The sequence below is a fragment of the Hirsutella rhossiliensis genome (genome assembly GCF_020360975.1).
Source record: "Hirsutella rhossiliensis strain HR02 chromosome Unknown scaffold00003, whole genome shotgun sequence".
Classification (NCBI taxonomy): domain Eukaryota; kingdom Fungi; phylum Ascomycota; class Sordariomycetes; order Hypocreales; family Ophiocordycipitaceae; genus Hirsutella; species Hirsutella rhossiliensis.
Window position 1 is genome coordinate 1350108 of NW_025408669.1, and position 18935 is coordinate 1369042.

The 18935-nt window shown below is 58.4% G+C and overlaps 6 protein-coding genes across 6 annotated transcripts; 3 read left to right on the forward strand and 3 right to left on the reverse strand.

Moving 5' to 3' along the window:
* Positions 1-161: 161 nt before the first annotated feature.
* Positions 162-2916, forward strand: HRG_02940 (fibronectin type III-like domain-containing protein; the record flags this gene model as incomplete). The annotated part of the gene is made up of 6 exons (XM_044861411.1): positions 162-276; positions 329-658; positions 734-891; positions 1039-1433; positions 1520-1928; positions 1996-2916. 6 exons carry the CDS (start codon positions 162-164, stop codon positions 2914-2916), a joined length of 2328 nt encoding a protein of 775 aa, XP_044722437.1.
* Positions 2917-3053: 137 nt separating this feature from the next.
* HRG_02941 (uncharacterized protein) lies at positions 3054-3557 on the reverse strand (the record flags this gene model as incomplete). Its single annotated transcript, XM_044861412.1, has 3 exons — positions 3054-3145; positions 3252-3378; positions 3456-3557. 3 exons carry the CDS (start codon positions 3555-3557, stop codon positions 3054-3056), a joined length of 321 nt encoding a protein of 106 aa, XP_044722438.1.
* Positions 3558-4050: 493 nt separating this feature from the next.
* HRG_02942 (ribosome associated membrane protein RAMP4 domain-containing protein) lies at positions 4051-4482 on the forward strand (the record flags this gene model as incomplete). Its single annotated transcript, XM_044861413.1, has 3 exons — positions 4051-4053; positions 4178-4313; positions 4415-4482. 3 exons carry the CDS (start codon positions 4051-4053, stop codon positions 4480-4482), a joined length of 207 nt encoding a protein of 68 aa, XP_044722439.1.
* Positions 4483-4949: 467 nt separating this feature from the next.
* Positions 4950-6379, reverse strand: HRG_02943 (small acidic protein family domain-containing protein; the record flags this gene model as incomplete). The annotated part of the gene is made up of 3 exons (XM_044861414.1): positions 4950-5870; positions 5943-6247; positions 6319-6379. The coding sequence occupies 3 exons, from the start codon at positions 6377-6379 to the stop codon at positions 4950-4952; spliced, it is 1287 nt and encodes a 428-aa protein (XP_044722440.1).
* Positions 6380-8879: 2500 nt separating this feature from the next.
* On the reverse strand, positions 8880-9909 carry HRG_02944 (Basic-leucine zipper (bZIP) transcription factor; the record flags this gene model as incomplete). Its single annotated transcript, XM_044861415.1, has 3 exons — positions 8880-8977; positions 9029-9343; positions 9432-9909. 3 exons carry the CDS (start codon positions 9907-9909, stop codon positions 8880-8882), a joined length of 891 nt encoding a protein of 296 aa, XP_044722441.1.
* A 1664-nt stretch (positions 9910-11573) lies between these two features.
* Positions 11574-12056, forward strand: HRG_02945 (MULE transposase domain-containing protein; the record flags this gene model as incomplete). The annotated part of the gene is made up of 1 exon (XM_044861416.1): positions 11574-12056. One exon carries the CDS (start codon positions 11574-11576, stop codon positions 12054-12056), a length of 483 nt encoding a protein of 160 aa, XP_044722442.1.
* Between the last annotated feature and the right edge of the window lie 6879 nt (positions 12057-18935).

An 18935-nucleotide genomic window follows, 5' to 3' on the forward strand; every position in this document is an offset into this window, starting at 1 on the left:
TGCCCGCACATTCGGCCCTGTCTCCTGTCCCGCAAGCGCCCATTCCTCGACAGCAAACGACAAGTCAATCCTTGCTTGTCGTCGTCGTCGTCGTCGTCTCCCCTCTCTCCGTAGGAAAAAAACACGCGCCGTAACATTCGGCCATCTTTGCAGGCTCGAAAATGTGGCTGTCGTTGCTGCGATATGCCATCCTTGCCTGGCTGCTGCAGCTACTGCCGCCGACGCCACTGCTCGGCACCACCGCCCTCGCCGTCTCGCCCCCGGTCTCTCCCGCCCGTGCGTGGCCCCCCTGCGCGGCTGATTGGCACCGACACTGACGGATGAGAAGCTGCCCATGAGAACCGGGGTAACAGAGATGCGCCCCGCTGGGCCGACGCCTACAGCAAGGCGCGCCGGCTCGTGGGCCAGATGACGGTCGAGGAAAAGGCAAACGTGACGAGGGGCTTTGCCCGCAGCGACAACGTCTGCGCCGGCAACTCGGGCTCCGTGCCCCGCCTGCGCTGGCCCGGCATGTGCCTCCACGATGCCGCCAACGGCGTCCGCGCCACCGACATGGTCAGCGCCTATCCCGCCGGCCTGCACGTCGGCGCCGCCTGGGACCGGGCCATGGCCCACCGCCAGGCCGTCTTCATGGCCGGCGAGTTCAAGGCCAAGGGAGGTGAGCGACATTTCCTTCGCCCTTGGCGCATCCTCTCGTCATCCTCGCCCAGCGCCGGCTGACCGTCTGACATAGTCAACGTCGTCCTCGGCCCCAATGCCGGCCCCCTCGGCAGGACGCCCCTCGGCGGCAGGAACTGGGAGGGCTTCTCCGTCGATCCCTATCTCTCTGGCCAGCTCAACGCCGAGACAGTGTCGGGATACCAAGCCGCCGGTGTCATAGCCAGCATCAAGGCGAGTCGGTTGGCTCCCCAGTCCGCCTTGACCCATGGCCCGATGCCCACGTCTTGACGCCACATCTCTGCCGTCGTAGGACGCACTGCCGTTCGAACCGACCGAACTCGCAAGGGTGTCGCTGACTCGTCTCCCACCCCGGAGTAGCACTTGGTCGGCAACGAGCAGGAGACGTATCGCCGCCCCTACTTTGGCGTCGAGGCGGCCTCGTCCAACATCGACGACAAGACGCTCCACGAGTACTATCTCTGGCCCTTCATGGACGGCCTGCGCGCCGGCGCCGCCTCCGTCATGTGCTCCTACAACCGCGTCAACAACACGTACGGCTGCGCAAACGACAAGCTCCTCAACGGTATCCTCAAGACGGAGCTCGGTTTCGCGGGCTTCGTTCTGCTCGACTGGAACGCCCAGCACGGCCTCGACAGCGCCAACGCCGGCCTCGACATGGTCATGCCCCTCGGCGGCGCCTGGGGTGAAAACCTGACCGACGCCGTTCGCAGCGGCTCCGTCAGCGAATCGAGGCTGACTGACATGGCCACCAGGTCTGGACTCAAGGCCCTTCTCCCCCCCAAACTTTTAGATCCTTCCATGTGGATCGTCTGGGCCGCTGACATTGCCTTGGTCAAAGGATTCTTGCTGCGTGGTATCTCGTCGGCCAAGACAAAGCCGACTTTCCCGTTCCTGGTATCGGCATGAAAAACCTCAGCGAGCCGCACAAAGCCATCGACGCCCGCGTACCCGAATCCAAGCCAGTGCTCCTCGATGGGGCCATCTCGGGACACGTCCTCGTCAAGAACAAGGGCAACAGCGCGTTGCCCCTAAAAGCCAAGCCAGCCATGTTGTCCGTGTTTGGCTACGACGCCGCCGCGCCCCCGGCCAAGAACATTGACAACGCCTTTCGACTGGGATACACGTCGTCGCGTGGCATTGCCCAAGCCGTCCTCGGCACCGAGCAGCACTTTGACCAGGCTGCCAGGGGAGGGACCATCATTGTAGGCGGACGGGCGGGCGCCAATGCACCGCCCTACATCAGCGATGTGAGTCAGGACACCAAGATGTAGGGCGTCCCGGACGAGACAGCTTATAGAAAACTCCCTCTTGCAGCCTCTGAGTGCCATCCAACAACGGGCAGAGGCCGATAACACGTGGGTCAACTGGGACACCGCGTCGCTGGAGCCAGACGTCAACGGAGCCAACGAGGCCTGCCTCGTCTTCATCAATGCCATGGCCACCGAGGGCTGGGACCGTGACGGACTGCACGACGACGCCAGTGACGGACTCGTCCGCCATGTCGCTTCCCGCTGCGCCAACACCATTGTCATCGTCCACGCCGCCGGGATCCGCCTCGTCGACCAGTGGATCGACCACGACAATGTCACAGCCACCGTCATAGCCCACCTGCCGGGCCAGGACAGCGGCCGGGCACTCGTCCGGCTGCTGTATGGCGAGGCCAACTTCTCGGGCAAGCTGCCGTACACGCTGGCGCGCAACGAGAGCGACTACCCCGTGTATGCGCCGTGCGGGCGCCAAGACAACACGACGAGCCCCCAGTGCGACTATGCCGAGGGTGTCTACCTCGACTACCGGGCCTTTGACGCCCAGAATGTGACGCCGCGGTTCGAGTTTGGCTTCGGCCTGAGCTACACCTCCTTCAACTTCTCGTCGCTCGTCCTTACGCCAGACGTGAGCCTGCGCCGGTCAGCGAGCAACGGCACTGACCTCTGGGACACACTCATCGTGGCCGAGGCCCGTGTCACCAATGCTGGCACCGTGGCGGGCGCCGAGGTCGCGCAGTTGTACCTCGGCATACCGAGAGGCCCGCCGAAGCAGCTGCGCGGTTTCGAAAAAGTCTCTCTGGGACCGGGCGAGTCGGCGACAGTCCGGTTCGCGCTGACGAGGCGGGACCTGAGTGCGTGGGACGTGGTGCGCCAGCAATGGGTGGTGCAAGGGGGAGAATATCCTCTGTTTGTAGGGGCGAGCAGTCGGGACATACGGTTGACGGGATCGTTGGTGGTGGATGGCTGATCAGATGAAGCCGCTTTGTTTTTAATGAAAAGGTCTCGGATCGTCGCGAACTGATGCCCTGGCTATAGATGTAGCGTCCACGACGGAAAAGGTCCATCTTCTTGACTGCGTTTTCCCTTTTCATACTGCGTCACGCGTCACTTGGCTTTGCTCCCGCCCTCCTTGCCAGCCTCCTTGGTCCTCGCCGCGCCGTGTGCGCTGACCTGAGCCTCTAGCTCGGCAATGGTAGCTGCAAAACAGTCAGCAGCCATTCGTGTGTCGTAGCAAGCCGGGCCCTCATTCTTCTTGCCCGGCTGAGATTCCGTTGACCTCAAGGTTCGCGGCCCAAAGCTTACCATCAGTCTCGACACGGATCTCGTCCGCCTCGAGCTTGACCCAGACCCAGTAGACTACCTGGTACGTGAAGACGGCGAGCAGGGTGACTTTTGCAACGGGCCGGGTAAACGTCTTGTAGAATTGAGTCTGTGCGCAGATAGAGACGTCAGCAGCTGCACGGGGACGCAATTCAGAAGTAAAATCCAGGTCTCATGGCGACGCACCGTTGCGCTGGGCTGCCTCGTGGTCGCATAGCTCCGCTCCGTCCGAGGCCAAGCCGCCCTCGTAAACGGCCGCGACAGCAGCAAGATCCGTTTAGCCACCATTGTGAGCGCCCATGCGCGGCTCGCGATTCCACCTTGGGCGTGCTATGTTGGCGGGCGACGCAGAGGATGGACGACGGCTGACAAGTGACAGATCTGGCAAGGCTGAAGTTGCTTTGGTTGGTGGCTTTTCCCTCTGGTCAAACGTGGCTGTGCAGGCTGCTGCAAACCTTCGGCATCTCTGCCGGCCCGCACCCCGCAGTTCCAGGCGGGCCCCTCCCTCTTCAGCCACACTGCAGCGCCTTTTCCCCTACAGGGGTCTTCTTGACGACAACGTATCCCTAATTCCAGTCAATTCAGCCGCGCATCCTCGCCAGCACGATCCCATCTGGCCTGATCACTCCCTCACCCCCCGTCGTCGACTTCCGGTTCTCAGAAAAATCAGCTTCGCCTTTTCAGCGCGCTCCTTTGGCGACACGATTCACTTCTGTCGTCGCCTCCGCTACTCCGTCTCCCCGTCCACAACCAACCACTGTAGCAAAAGCAGACCTACACAATGGTACGCTCGCCCACCTCTCGCGACATGCGATCCGCCGCGATTCCATGCGACAAGAAGAAAAAATAATAATGAAAACTCTTTGAGATTATGTATACGCTAACATGAGCGCCTCTCTCCCAAAAAGGCCCAAACCCTAGAGCAACGCCGCCGAAACGCAAAGTTCGCAAAGGATCAGGAGGCGCGCATGGGCCGGTCGGAGGAACAGGTCAAGAAGCGCGTCAAGGAGGCACCCAAGACGTCCATCTCCATGTTCTGGATTGGTACGTGCTCCCCAGCGGGCCCTCTGCTTCCCCCCGGCCGACCTGCTGCTGCTACCGCCGCTGTCGCGCGTCAAGCAACTTGGCTGACACACGGGACTCAGCCATTCTCGGCTTCGTTGTTTTCGGTGGTCTGATGTTCGAGGGCATCGCGCGCATGTTCGGCCGATAAGCGCGTAGTTCGGCGCAAAGAGGACAAAGTCCAGACTCGAGCGGGCAGAGGTGGTGGAAGTGGACTGAAGAACTTGCCGGGAACATACTCTTCCTCAGCATCGTGGTCCGGTATTACGGCGGGCAGATTGATGTCTCGGGCGGCGGCCATGCGGCGCTGTCGTACAATGACTGGACCTACTGTTTTCAAGAGTTACCCCTTTTCCCCTCGGGCATGGATGGGGTCATGCGACTACCCCGTGGAGATAACTTTGGCGCAAATAGAATCACTCTTTTTCGCGGGCTCCGGACTTTTCTCCGACTGTTCAATGCCTTGGTATCTGCCTGTCGCCTCTGTAACGCCGTGCTCCGTCTGTTCGCCGACGCACGCCGGAGAGAGCAGTCGTGTATGAATAATGTACAAAACAAAGTGGCAAAATCGGCATGCCAAGCGCTATGTCGGGCCCATTCCAGCTGTTAATCCCGTGTCTAGGCACCGAGACCGCGTCGCTGGCCAGTTCCCTCGGACTTCATCTTCATGCCCGCCTCGAATTGACGTTGAATGTCCGCTTCGGCCTTGGTGGACGTCGACTTCTCTGTGGTCTTGTGGTCCGACTTGCCCGGCGCAGCAACACCTGATTTTTTGCCTCCGAGCAAGCGCAAGAATTTGTCCTGCCGGGCAGACCCTCCCTCCAGCTCACCGACGTTCCACTTCTCAGCCTCGTTGGGTGCGGGCGCTTCGCCGTTGGCTACATCCTCTGCTTCCTTTTTGCCCTTGGTCTTGTCTTTCTTCTCCTTCTTGTCTTTCTTTTCCTTTTTTTCCTTCCTCTCTTTCTTGTCCTTTTTGGCGACGGGTTCCTCAACGTTTCCAGTCTCTTCGGAAGTACCGTCACGCTTCCGTTTACCCTTGGACGCCTTGGAAGACTTCTCCTTTTCGTGCTCCTCCTTGATTTGGACTTTGGCAGTCTTGGAGGAAGATTCGGGTTTGGTCTCGGTCATTTCGACGTCTCCATCAGCGTCCTTTGCCTCGGTCTCCTCAGACTTGACCTTCTTAGCCTTTGGCTTCTTTTCCTTCTTTGGCTCCGCCTCGGCATTCTCAGACAGCGACTTCACCTTGCCGTCTTTCTTGGGCTTGGGGTCTTCACCCGCTTTGGGTTTGGCCGCTGACGAGGGAGCGGACGCCGCATTGCGAGCAGAGGAAGCGTCACTTTCTCGGCGTCGCTTGAGGGCAATCTCATCTGCGGGTGCCGCAGGAGCAGGTGTAGCGGGGACGGGGGCACCGCCGTCACTATCCGAGGAAGAGTCCGAGGATGAGTCCGAGGATGAGGCAACGGAAGCGGCGTCGCTGCTGTCGTCAATCAAGAGATCGTAGCTCTTGGCATCGGAAGCTTTCTTCTCGGCCTCCTCGGTCTGTCGTGCCTGGTCAGGACTGCCGAAGGGATTCGAGGTGGGGGCTGGCAAGTATTCTCGGGGTGGACGCACCTGTTTGAGCCTGGTCATGGCCTCGTACAGCTCACCCGCCTTCTTGGCATCGGCCAGGAGCTTGTGAGCCTGGATCTCCAGCTTCTTCTTGCGGGCCAGCAGGCGCTGACGCTTCCTCTCCATCTTTTGGGGCCGATTGGCCATCTTCTTGGCCTTCATCTCGGCCCTGCGCTCGTCAGTCCACTTGCCGCTGCGCGTGACGTTTAGCTTTCGCTCGCGCTTGGCCTGGGCCTTGACGTGACGCTTGGCCTTTCGTTCATCGGCTCGCTTCTGGCGGGCGTTGGCCTTGCGCTTGGCCTTGGCCTCTGCAAGTGGCGGCGGCGTCAGCAGGCAGTTTGTAGGGGAAGACATAAATGATGCGACAAGAATTAGGCACCTTTTGCCAGTCGCTCCTGTTCGGCATTGGGGGGAGCCGCGGGTGCTGCTTGGTCCGACATCGCGAAATTCGAGGCGGTGACGGCGGGACGAGAGAACTGGAGCAAGACGGTGCCACCCCCGAAGGTTATAAACAGAGACCAGAACCGAGAGAATAGAGACCGAAAATCAGAGTGCAACTGGTGCGTTTATTGAAGGTCGTTTGGTGGCTCTGTGGTGGTCGAGCTGCAGCTGCGATTGAACAGCTTCTTCTCCAGGCAGCCAACTTTTTTTTTTCCTCCCCGTTTGCCTTGGAGGGGATGCTCGATTCTGCCGGGCGGTGAGCAGCGTAGGAGCTGATACGGCAGTCGCATTGAAGAGGTGTACCGTGTATTACCGTGCGTCTCACTTCGGCTTTGCTGACACATCAAGACACTTGCGGGTCTCAGACAGACTAGGCCAAAACAGGCCGCTCGTCAGGAACGGAGAGCCTGCCGTTGAGAATTCCTGGTAATAATTATGACGATAATTCTTGCTTTTCATCTAGTCGAATAACAACTCGGCTCAAAATGATAACGACATAACGACACGCAGCTCAAGGGACACAGCCGTAACTTCACTCTCACCATGAACAGGCTCCCCTGCAGGATCGAGGGCTTCTATTGACTTGGCCGCTTACTTTGTCCCTACCACGAGGCGCCCAAAATCCCCTGCTCATTCTCAAATCTTTCCAACGATGCGTCTCGTTCAGGTGTACAGTACAGAGTAGAGGCGCTCGAGATGAAAATCGAAGCCGCAACAAGGCAACAGAATACTCAGAATAGACAGGAGGACTCTCGTTGGGATCTTGACTTCAGCCAAGAGCCTCAGCTTCTAATACATGTAGCACGAGCCCCTTTATCCAGCTGCCTCTGATCGAACCCTGGGCGACGTGCATTTATCCGAACCATGAATTGAGACCCGCAGGGGCTTTGATATTAATCTCCGCCATCGCCACGAACAGGCCGGTTCTCAGACCGAACTGTTGACTTTCTTCGCGGCACCCCTGGTAGCCGCGATTGCCGCCGGTTCACAGCCCCATAGAATCGGTCTAGATCCACGGCCTGCTCCTTTCATCCGGAGGCTTATTACCAGGCCTCAAATACATCGATCCCTGCATCCCGACGGCATATTCCCCGGCGGGACTCGGTATGAAAGGTTACGTTAAGCGTCGCTCCCCAATGAAGAAGGGGACAACCTGCGCGAATTTGTTCGGAAAGGAGCCTGCTAGTCCGAGGAGTAGTTGTGGATGCGGAAAATGATACAAATGTGCATATATAGATGTCAAGAAGGCTGCTGTCATGTAGCGTCCGTCAGTGGCTTTGGTAGCGGTGGTGCGTGTATATGTGTGAGTGTGAGTGTCTTGTGTATATATACGAACAAGCGGCTCATATACCCTAAATCGCCGACAATGGGCATACTCTCGGATGCGCCCACCGGGGCCGCGGGCCGCGGTGCGGTGCGGTGCGGGGCGCCCCCCCGAAACGGGAACTTCGGGGCCCCGTTCCGATCATGTTGATCTTCCGGTCCACCCTTTCCTCCGTTCAGATCAAACGTATATATGTACATATGAGTGAATATAGATATGAGGTTGCTCAATCATCATGGCCAAGACAACCTTTGTGGATGAGTGTGTGCAAATCAAGCTCCAGACGTGCATGCCCCCCTTGATTCAGCTGTCGCATGATTCCACCATGGGTGCCCATCACGGCCCGATACCGGCAGCAACCCATGTGTTTTCGGGCGCCACGGTGGCAGAAGACATGTTCTCGGAGGAGGCCGATGGTCTCGACGCCGGCTGGCGGTGACATGCGACGAGACTGGGCCGCGACACGGTTGACGGCAGTGTGGATCGTGTAGTAGAGCATGTGTGATGCGACTTACACACATACTTATATATATACATCGTTATGCGCAAAGAAGAGCAGGAAGCAATAAGAATATCTGCGCCGAGACTCGAAGTGGTCGGTCTTTAACTCTTTATACTGTAGATGCGCTCAAGACACGTATAGGTGACTCTACGAAATCGGCTAGTTAATTAAACGAAAGGAGAATAACGGGGGGGAATTAACGCTTCGAGATAAAGTCTTGTATTCCGAGCATCGCCTTTGGGCTCTTCTATGGGCACTCGTACGAGGAGCACCAAGCCTGTTGTTGAATAGTCACCCCCAAGAGCACTTGGGCTGCAAACGCCGCCCCTGTAATACAAGGATTGAAGTATTCTTTCCGCCTCCCCCCCTCAAAAGACGCTGCTCTACGCCCTCACACAGCTTACGCCTCACCATCGTCTATCTCCTTCTTCCTCCCTGTCTTTCGTTCTCGTTCTTGCTCTCGTATATACATGTACGGACCACATGAGTGGGGGGTTTCGCCCAGAGGTGGGGAGGAAAGGGCACACAGGGCGGGGGAGCAGGGAGTTGTTGATCAGTGAAGCGGCTTGCCATGCCGCTCCCCGATGTGACTTTTGCTGGTCGCAGGTATTTAAATAGCCGCCGTCCAACATGTGGGAGTCCGGCTAGCAAGCAAAGCATCAAGACGAATACATCACGCCAAGGGCGGAAACGCCGCCGCATCGTAAGCGTAGCTGGCGTCGTCGAAGAAGATGTCGTCCCCTCCTCCACTGCTGCCGTAGCTCGGGGCCGCTTGATGGCGATGTTGGTGACTTTCGTGGTGCGAGTAGTTGTGATACATGCTGCTCCCCCCTGGTGCCGGAGCCGAAACGACCGCGAATGGCGGGCTGGCGGCGATGGTGAGCGGCTCGTCGCCAATGTATGTGCCGCGGCCGCTGCTCCGCCGGCTCTCGGCCTCGTGGCCCCGCGAGACGACGAGGCTTAAGTTCATGCCGCCCCAAGGCAGGCCCGAGAGCTCCTCCTCCTGGCCGTAGCCGTGGCCGTAGCCGCTGCCGCCCAAGTCTACGGCTCCGAGGGGGATGCGGTAGCTGTTGCCGGCGTGCTCCCGGTTCCGCGACTCGCGCTCCGCCTTTTCCCGGTTCTCTCTTGCCTTCTCCCCTTTTGCGCCACGCCCGCACGTTAGTACTCGGTCTTTGCGTGATCGAGAGACGGGACGTGGAAATCCGCGGGAGGAGATGGGACGTACGAAACTTGCGTTGAGCGATCCGGTTTTGGATCCGCCTCCTCTCCTCCGGGTCCGTCACGTCGGCCCAGTTGATATCCTTTGCGCTGGTCTTGCATGGCTTCCTGGCGGGCGGTGATGCCTTCTTGGCTAAAGTTTCCACGCTGTGGCGAGACGCCCTGACTCCTGCGGCCATGATGCTGCGACGACTCGCGTCTTGTTGCTGCTGCTGCTCGGTCCCGAGACTTGCGGATATGGCGGACCTCTTGCCAGCCTGGGTCGGCGGCGGAGTCGGGCGAGCTGCTGGTTCGCCGGGATCGGCTGCGGGCGCCTCGGAGCGTGTCGTCGTTATCGTCGTTTCTCTCTTCTTCTCCGGCAAGCTGTTGCCTCTTCTTGGTGTGGTCCAGATGGTGTCGCGTGAGACGGGGGAGGCGCTGTGGATGTGAATCCTGGGAAGCGATATATACTGACTCTGAATGAGGGGCAGCACGGGCTGGGACATCTAATAAGGGTCGAGATAGATGGGGGGGTTGAGGATGCAGGCGGGGCGGGAGGGTGATTGCGTCGTGTTCAGCGTCGGATGATATCTCATACTCGCCCTTTAGTGGTTCTGCTGCCGCTTCGTGTACTGGCAGGTCGGGCTGCTGTGGATGTGTTGCGTCGTGTAAGTCGAGACCTTGGGGATCTCGGGCTCGGCGAGGAAGAGGATGGACGGGGTGGCCCTTTTAAAAGTTGCGTGTCTTCGATTCTGGCAGACCAATGACACAAACAAGTTCGATTTACAGTAGAAAGCCACGGCCTCGAGGATGAGGACGGGGGGAGGGATGTTGATATGTATGTCGTCGTCACGTCTTGTGTATCCACTCTTGACAAGGACCGGGACGAAGTGGGAGGGAAGCAAGGCCACCACCGGGGCAGGCAGGCCTCTAATAGTAATAATAACGATGATAATAAAAATACCCTCGTCCGCCCGCCCGTACATCTGGGACACCAGCATCCATTGCTGTCGGCCCATCTGCCAGGCGGATCTGCAGCGCCCATCCCCGGCCGGGGTGGGGGAGGGGGGGGGGGGGGGGCATGGGTGGGCACTGCAGGACCCCAAGCGAGCATTGAGCGGCCGGCACCGGTGAACGTCAAGTTACGGCCCTGGCACTGGGTGGAAAGGTAGGGGCGGACCGCAGTCGCGGGCGCTGGCAGGCTTGGCACTGTGACGCATGTGTGTATGTGCGTGTGTGTCTGTCATCGGCCCCCTTTCCGCTCCCTGTGCCCGATTTTTAGTCTCCCTGTGCACCTTACCGTACTTGGCAAGACTCCACACGTAGACGCGTAACACACCATAATACACACAATTGGCGTCGCGGCAAGCAGCCTCCTGGTACAACACCACAAGCCAAAATAACTCGTGATAACCACCCACCTCGCAATACCACATCGCGTCTGCGCAGCTAAGTTTCAGAGGCACACAACCGCCACAAAGCAGCTAATCAAACCGTTCTTTTGTCAAGATGCTTCTCCAGCCCCGCCAAACAATATGCCACTCTTTGAGACCTTTGACGATGCGTTTGACGAGCTCCAGCGGCATGCGCGCTGCCAAGGCTACGCCATAGTTAAGTTCAAGCCAAGCAACTACGAACATGGGCTCCCGCCGTTACGACATCGTATGCGCATGCGGCGGCCGTGAATACAAGTCAGCCTCGTTAGGACTCCGGAAGACTGGCACTAGGCGGACTTCCTGCCCGTTTAGAGTCAAGGTTGTGCGCCTGAAGCTAGAGGAGGCCTCTGGCGAGTCTCTGTGATGTGCCCAAGGCACAACCATGAGGCCAATAGGGCCGGCGCCTTCCCAGAATACCGGCGCCTTCATCCACATCAACTCCAGCAGGTTAAAGATTTATCTCGCGATGCTGGCTTAACGGCGCGGCAGATCCTTCTTGCTCTTCGGGCTAAGAACCCGCGGCTACTTGCAACAGAGCAGGACATCGCGAATATCTGTGCCCGGCTTCGTCTCCGGGAGCTTGGGGCACATACATCCACACAAGCGCTTATTGCCAGGCTCGACGAGGAAGGTGCCTTCCATAAGAGCTACTTGACGATGAGGATCGCTTCTTCTACCAGATTGTGGGCCTTGACCCTGCCTTGCGGCTTTGGGCACAACATTCACACCTCATGATGGCCGACGTAACGAACAACACGAATAGATATGGCCTCAAGCTGCTAGAGATCAATGGAATCACTGCCTTGGGCTCTATCTTCCCTGTGGCTTTCTGTTTAATCCCTTCCGAAGACACGAACGCATTTACCTGGTGTTTTATACAGCTTCGCGAGTGGTTACAGTCAAAGGCAAGGCTAAGAGGCGAGGCTGACGGCAATGCCTTTATCCCACACGTTATCATCACGGACTATGACGCTGCTGCGCGCGCTGCATTGTCGGCTACCTTCCCGGACTCGCAGCTACAGGTCTGTACGTGGCATATCATGAAGAACATCACTACAAACGCGAAGAAGCGCTGGCTTGGCGACTATGACGATGATGACCCATTTGACCCGCCGCAAGAGCCCCAAGACGATGAAGACCCGGGCGCTCTGCAGCTACCGGAGCCACTGCCGGAAAAAGAGGCCCCTGTGCCTTCACAACAGCCTTCCGGTCCGTAGTGTATGCCCCGACCGAGGACGAGTTCAACAGCCGCTGGGGCATCGTCAAAGGCGCCTTCTCAGACCAGCACATTATTCTTAGGTATGTAGAAGAGATCTGGATGCCTGTACGAACACAATGGGCGCGCGCTTGGGTCTGCCGTTACCGCAACTGGGGCCACACAACGACCTCGCCTTGTGAATCCCTTCACTCAAGCTCTCGCACCTTCCTTCGCAACGGCCAGTCGAACCTGCTTGAATTATATCATGCCTTGCAACTACAAGCCTCAACCTCACGAGAACACCATGATCGGACCGTTGAGCGCGAATCACGACGGACTCGCGACCCGTTCCGGCTACCATTATATGAGGATGCCGTCGAGAAGGCGTCATATCGGTCTCTCGAGCTTGTACAGAAACAGGCACTAGCCGCCTCGGCCGGCCTCCTCAAACCACAAGAGCGGCCACTTGGGAATGTGGGAATAGCTTCACTGCCCAATACGGGCTGCCCTGGCCACATATTATCGCCTCGTACCTCCAGGTCCAAGGAGGACTAGCCGCAAAGTTATAGCTACAAGACCCTTGCCCTTGAACTTGTGGGACAGCCACTGGCTTCTACGGCAGGATCTTGCCGTCACAGACCCATACAGACGATTCGCGATCCTCGAGTCATTGCCCGGCGCCGCAGACCAGCCAGAGCCATAGCCTTTGCACCTGTGGCCACGACTGCAGCCGTTGCAACAGCCGCTGTAACTGCACCTGTGGCCTCGTCAGCAGCGGCAGCAGCAGCTACCCCACCAGCTTCGCAACAGTCACAGCCTCGCGGGCAACAGCAACAGCGGCAGCCAGTCTTGCAGACAGTGCTTTCGCGGCTTGGGCTATTGGCAACTATCTTGGCATTGGGCCGGCTATAGCTTCGTGGTCGGTGTCAACACCACAAGCCGACATCGTGATCCGTCAAACGCCTACACAACCGACCTCATACCAGCAGCCGCAGACTTTCCGGCGCTCAGAGTCTGCCACCCAACTTATGCGGCGGCTACCTCCGCCTTCGAATATCACGAGCCGCCGCGGCCGCCGCGTCAAGAGGTTCTCAACGGGGCATCGCGAGCGCCCTCGTCTCTTTACCCTTGGGTCCTCGACCCTCTTTCTAGCACCCTTACATCAGTGGAAGGAGGATTCATGCCGCTCCCGGCTTCGCAGATAAGTAACGCTACAGTTAGAGGAAAGGGAACGCTCGCCACGGCGGAAAAGAGGCCACGCAATGCGGCAGCCGTATGAGCTTGTAATGCGGCTAGAAGATATGGAGAAATGTGCGAATAGCTTCAAGTTCATAATGTTCAACGCAAGACTCTACAATCCGTGACTACCTTCTAATTGGTGTGTTGCACACACAAATGCATGTCTTGGCCGATTCGCGATGCTTCTACCTAATACGGTAAGGTGCACAGGGAGACTAAAAATCGGGCACAGGGAGCGGAAAGGGGGCCTCTGTCATCTGGCCTGTCCCGAATAGGACAATTCCAGGACGGACTCGAGGCACGGCCAGCCAGCCACCCCTAGTACCACGCCCGTACCACCTACCCGCCAACCTAGGTACAGCGGAAGGGCTGTGGTGTGTGTACACACGTTGAGGCGCGTAGGTTCGCGGGTGCAGTCCTGTCAGGGGCTCGAGCGGCGGATGGGCGAGGGGGGACGGAGGCCAAGGTTCCGTCTGTCGGTAGCATCAGCATCAGCATCGAAAGGGTCAGAGAGAGTGGGAGCGTATGTGTGTGTGTGTGTGCGTGTGTGCGTGTGTGTGTGCGTGCGGCATGCTCGCGGCTCGGTCAGCGGCCACGATGCTTCGGTTTCTCTTCGATTTCTTTTCACACACACACACTCCCTCACTCTCTCTTTGCTTCTTCTGCTTCATCTTACCCTTTCCTTTTCGGGGCGGAAAGAGCTTGCCTGTGTAGTGTGTACGTGCATGTGTGTGTGTGTATGTACGGTATGTATGTATGATGTGGCAGGCAGAAAAGACAAATCTGTGTAATTAGGGGTTCAACTTTTGCAGGCTCACCACCACCAACCGACAAAAGATCCCCCTCCGGCGCATGTACAGTTACTTGCTGTGTACAACATGTATGGCCTCGGGTTGGCCAGGGTTGTCGATTTATAGTCTCAACTCTCAATGGAGCCTAATGATCGGCGGCGGACGCTAGACAGGGGGGAGGCATCAGAGACATGCATTTTGCTCCAGGCAACTACAAGTCGCTGGGCAAAGTTCCGCTACCCTTTGTCTCTCTGCTCATTAGTGGACTGGCGAGATGGGCGAAGCAGAGACAGACAACTCCGCCCGGCGTACGAAGTATACCGTAGTCGTCGGATCATCAATGCTGCCAATAATGAATGTACCGCTACAACCAGTCCACCCGCCCACCGCCGCAGTGCTGCCCGAAAGGGGAAAACAAAGGGCAGTCCAGCTGACGGTGCCATGAGATCAAGTATTTCACATTCAAGCCCCATCCAGTGTCGATTCGGTGGGGGCGAATGCCCCAGAGTGCTGCAACTGGACGTCCGGTCGAGGCTTCAGGCGCAAAACGGCGCCGGCGACTGTCTTGTGCATCCTGTGCATGGTGGCCATGGCATTTGCCCAAGTTGGAAGACTGTCAACGTTGTTGTCGGATGCATGTATGTACAAGACGGACAAGAAACGAGGCCCATCGGGCAAAATCTATTTCGGGCAGCCGCTGGCTCTGGCGTCGGCCGATGCCCCCAAGGAACCTTTGTGCCCACTGTACTCAACTTACATGCCAGTGATCAGTGATGTATTACACGTGGCTGCATCTACTTTGTACAAGCTCGCATGCCTGATGAACCAGTCCAACAGCTTCAAAGTAGGTATCTCGTCACCAAACTACTTGGCAACGAACACCTTCCTTGACTTACAAGACTGCCTCGGACAACTGGGGCCGTGAACGGTGCTGCCAACGCGGGAATACTTGCAGTCCGGCAGCCCGGGCGGGTGTCAGTCACTGTGCATCAGACATCGGACAGCCACCAAAGCTTGGCCTGACTTGGGCAGAAACGCCTCCCCCCCACTGGTGAGCGAAAGCGAGGCACGAAGCATACGATGGGAAGCCGTGCTGTAATTACTCTTCAACTGCGGAGGGTGAGATTTGGGGCCGTGTGTGTGGGGGGAAACGCATGGCCAGCCAGTCGGCCTCTCCCACGCGCGGATAACCTTGCTTCGTCACTGCCTGGCCACGGGAGAGCGCGGACCGAAAGGGGGCTTGTGTTCAAGGACCATTTCCTTGACAATGACCGAAAAGGGACACTCATCAATGACTTCAATTTCGTCTGCTACGTGTATCCTGCTTTTGCCGTGTCAGCAGACGCTGGTCCATGTCGACTCCTGTGCAGGCAGTCATGGACAGACACTAATGCTACATATTGAGCCTCGATGTGCCGAGGACTGTGGGAGCGCGGTCCGCCCTCCGGACTTGTGCTGCAAAGCCCGTCTGTTGCTCAAAGGGGACGGGACTTTGGGAACCACCTGGACCTTATCGGTGGGGAAGAGGCATAAGAAGACCGCCAGAGCGCCTCGAAGAAGCTCGAAGAGGCGAAGAGGGAACTCTACCCTGACAAACCACTGCTCTCTCTTGCTACTACACGTACAAGGCGCCGAGGACCGGTCCAGCCCCCGGCCGGTACGACGATGAGCGGCACGTCGCCGATTGCTGCGGGTCCGGTGTTGCATGTCAGCCATTAGCTTTTTTGTCTTTTCCGGCATGCGCAGAATGCACGGCGAGGCCGTTTTGGACAATGGTGCGCCCTGTAACTAGTTCACGGTTACTTTAGCTACGACGCCGCCGGCCATGGGCTCCGCTCGGTAGCCGTGGTGTCTGTCGGCGGAGGGGAGACTGTGCCATGCCATGAGCAGAGTCGATCTGGATCTGGATGGTGCTTGGCCCAAGGTCGTGTTCCACGAAGCATGGAAGCGGAGACTGGTGAGAAGGCATGGGATCGGAACCGCATTCCGAAAGACTGCAGGAGAGAAGGAAGACTGTGCTGCCGTGCCGGACTGGCACCGTGTGCGAGTCGTCGGCAAGGGTCCGGGACGTCAAAGAAAGGTCACGCACCTGCATAGCTACCTAGATACTAGAGGCACTGCCAGTGGATTCACGGTGTATTATTATACCTACCTTAGGTAGGTAGGTAGGTAGGTACTGCTATGCTTGTCCGCTCGCTGAGCGGTCTTTCTGGCCCTTGAGGCCGTCAACAAGAGCCGGCCAGCCTGCCAGAACAGGGCACGGAGATGCCGTTTGCTTGCTGCCCGTGAGACGAAGCAAGGCATGCGTCGCTTGCCGTTTACAGACAGTTGGACTCCATGTGAGGTGACAGATGTACATGCAGTACATGCATGCCCGCCGTGTATGCGACATGTGAGGGCTCGCTTGCCTGTGGGATCGCATGGAAACCTGGATGGAAGCCTGTTCGTTGCCTCGTGTCGACGACGCACCGCAGCACGCCTTTTTACAGGGCCCTTTTTACAGGGCCCTTTTTACAGGGCCCTTTTTACAGGGCCAACTTACCGGGCCAACTTACAGGGCCCCCTCCCCCTTCCTACAGGGCACCAACCGCCTGTAAAGTGAGTGCCTACTACCTAGGCATGTACTGTCTGTACCTACCCAGTACTCGACAGCATGGGACCACCGTCCTTTTGTTCCCGATACAACGATTCTTCCTTTCCTTCCTTTTCCCCCTTCTTCCCCCAACAACTCCAACAAATTCGAGATGAGCGGCACCATCATCAACGTCAAGCGCCAAGACGCTCGTATGTTGGCGAATGCAACGCCCCGGGCCGCTTCCTCCGCAAAGAGCGAGCCCATGTCCGACAAGACTGCGGTAGATGCCGACGTTCCGCGCCCATCTCCCACTCCACTCGCAGCAAGACCCGGTCCCGCCAGCCGACGGACTGGCAGAGCGCACAAGTTCTTGCCCTTTTTGGCCGCCAGCTCCAGGCCCTGGCGCCGAGCCGAGGCATCGCCGCTCCCTTCGTGAGAGCACCCTTGCCTGGCCTACCGACCCTCTGTGCGCATACTGCTACGTACAACCGTCTCCGGCGCGCTCTCGGAACTGGAAACCATCTGCCAGATCAAGGCCTGCTGTCATCAAGGTTCAGCGACACTGTGCCGCCTCGCAGAGGCATTCCACATGCAAACAAGGCGCGTGGGGGACAAGGGGGCTCAGGCACATGCGTCTGCCCAGCCGTCGCACGTGCGTCCTATCCTTGTCCTTGCTTAGGACTGGACAAGCCTCTGCCGTCTGCATCTGTCGACGTTTGCCTTGTCGACATGCTCACCACCTCGGCCCTGCCTGCACCCCCAGCCATGAGCCCAGTACAAGGATGCCGCCACCCACCTCACCAGCTGCCATTCCAATCCAAGGCAAAGCCGGCATGACTCACTCGTCTTCAACGCCATCTGCAGCCAAGGCACCAACTCCTGCCACGACAGACGCACAGATCCAACGGGCTGGGATGAGCCTCGTGGCACTCAAAGCATGACAGGGGTGGCTCTGCTGCTTCAGGAGCAATACCCTGAAGAGTGAGAGAGAGAAACGTGTCGGACGCCTGTCTGGTAAGACTTGACCAAGCGGAGCCTACTCCGGACACTGGCTGCGATTCGACATGGTGATCAACGTGAGAGTGGATTGCAACTTGGATCACCTCGCAAAGCCCCCGAGTCTAGATCATTTGGACTCGCGAGCCCCAAGCGGTCAGGCGTCAGACGCTTGCTCCAGCGTCACGCCTGTCAGGATCCGTGTGCATGATGTGACCAAGGCACATGGCAAACCCGCTCTCTGCCATGAGGCTTCGGCATCTTGTTCGGCTCCCTGGAGGGATTTGGAGCCCATCGCAAAAGTCCCTCTGTCGGCAGTGTCGTGATTTGGTTGACATCGGTCTGGCGTGGCGTCAGCTCATCCAAGAGCAGAGAGGTCCAACACGTCCAGCCGCACTCAGCCCCTCTCATGTCCGTTGACCGGCATGACGACTGTTCCTCGGGTTCGTCGTATCATCGAGTCCTGCGGAGCCCGCCCGCCCGCATAGCCTCCGGACTGCTGTCAGCGTCTGGACCGGCAATGGGCCTGTTGAAACATGCTGTTTTGGGCACAAGCTCACGCCGCATCCCCTTGCATGGCCAAACCGGGGCCACGACGATCTCATATAAACGACGGCCGCCGATTGGCCCATGGTAGACATACAGTGCGGTCGCTGACCACCAATATGCACTCGTACCTCGCATGTACAGCAGACAACATACGGCCCTTTTTTTCCATCTCGAGGGGCGTCTGCACACGCCATAGCACACCCTCTTTCTCCTGTCTCCAACCAAGGGGGGAGCAAATCCAGTTCTAGGGCCACCATGGGTGGTGACAAGGGAAGTCCATCTCGGGGCCTCCGACTCTCTCGGCCGGTTTCGCGTCTTTCGGGCTTGCGTCCTCGCTCAGCCCTACGAGGACTCGCGGCTTTAATGACGCAAGAATCGACTCCAGAGCCCGCAGGTCGGGCTCCGCGGGCGGCCGCCCTGCCCTGCGTCCCGTCTGTGTCCGCCGGTCACCTTGGTCGGCCTGCAACGCAGGGCTCGAAGGACTCGACGGAGGTATTATTGGGGCAGATGTGCACTCGGAGTTTCCACCTAGTTTGAAGCAGGAAGAAGCAGCATTTCTACGTGCGTCGTGATTGGCTCGCGAAGTGTTGCTTGTTTAGCCCGGGACTTGGGACCCGCCCGGCTCCGTGGCACCGGCCCCACCTCCGTCCCGGACCCCTCTGTTTGCCTACCCGTCATTGCTCCTTAATTCCCTTAGACCTGTGGCGGCCACGGCTTGCCGGCGCTCATGGTGGCCAATGTCCAAGCT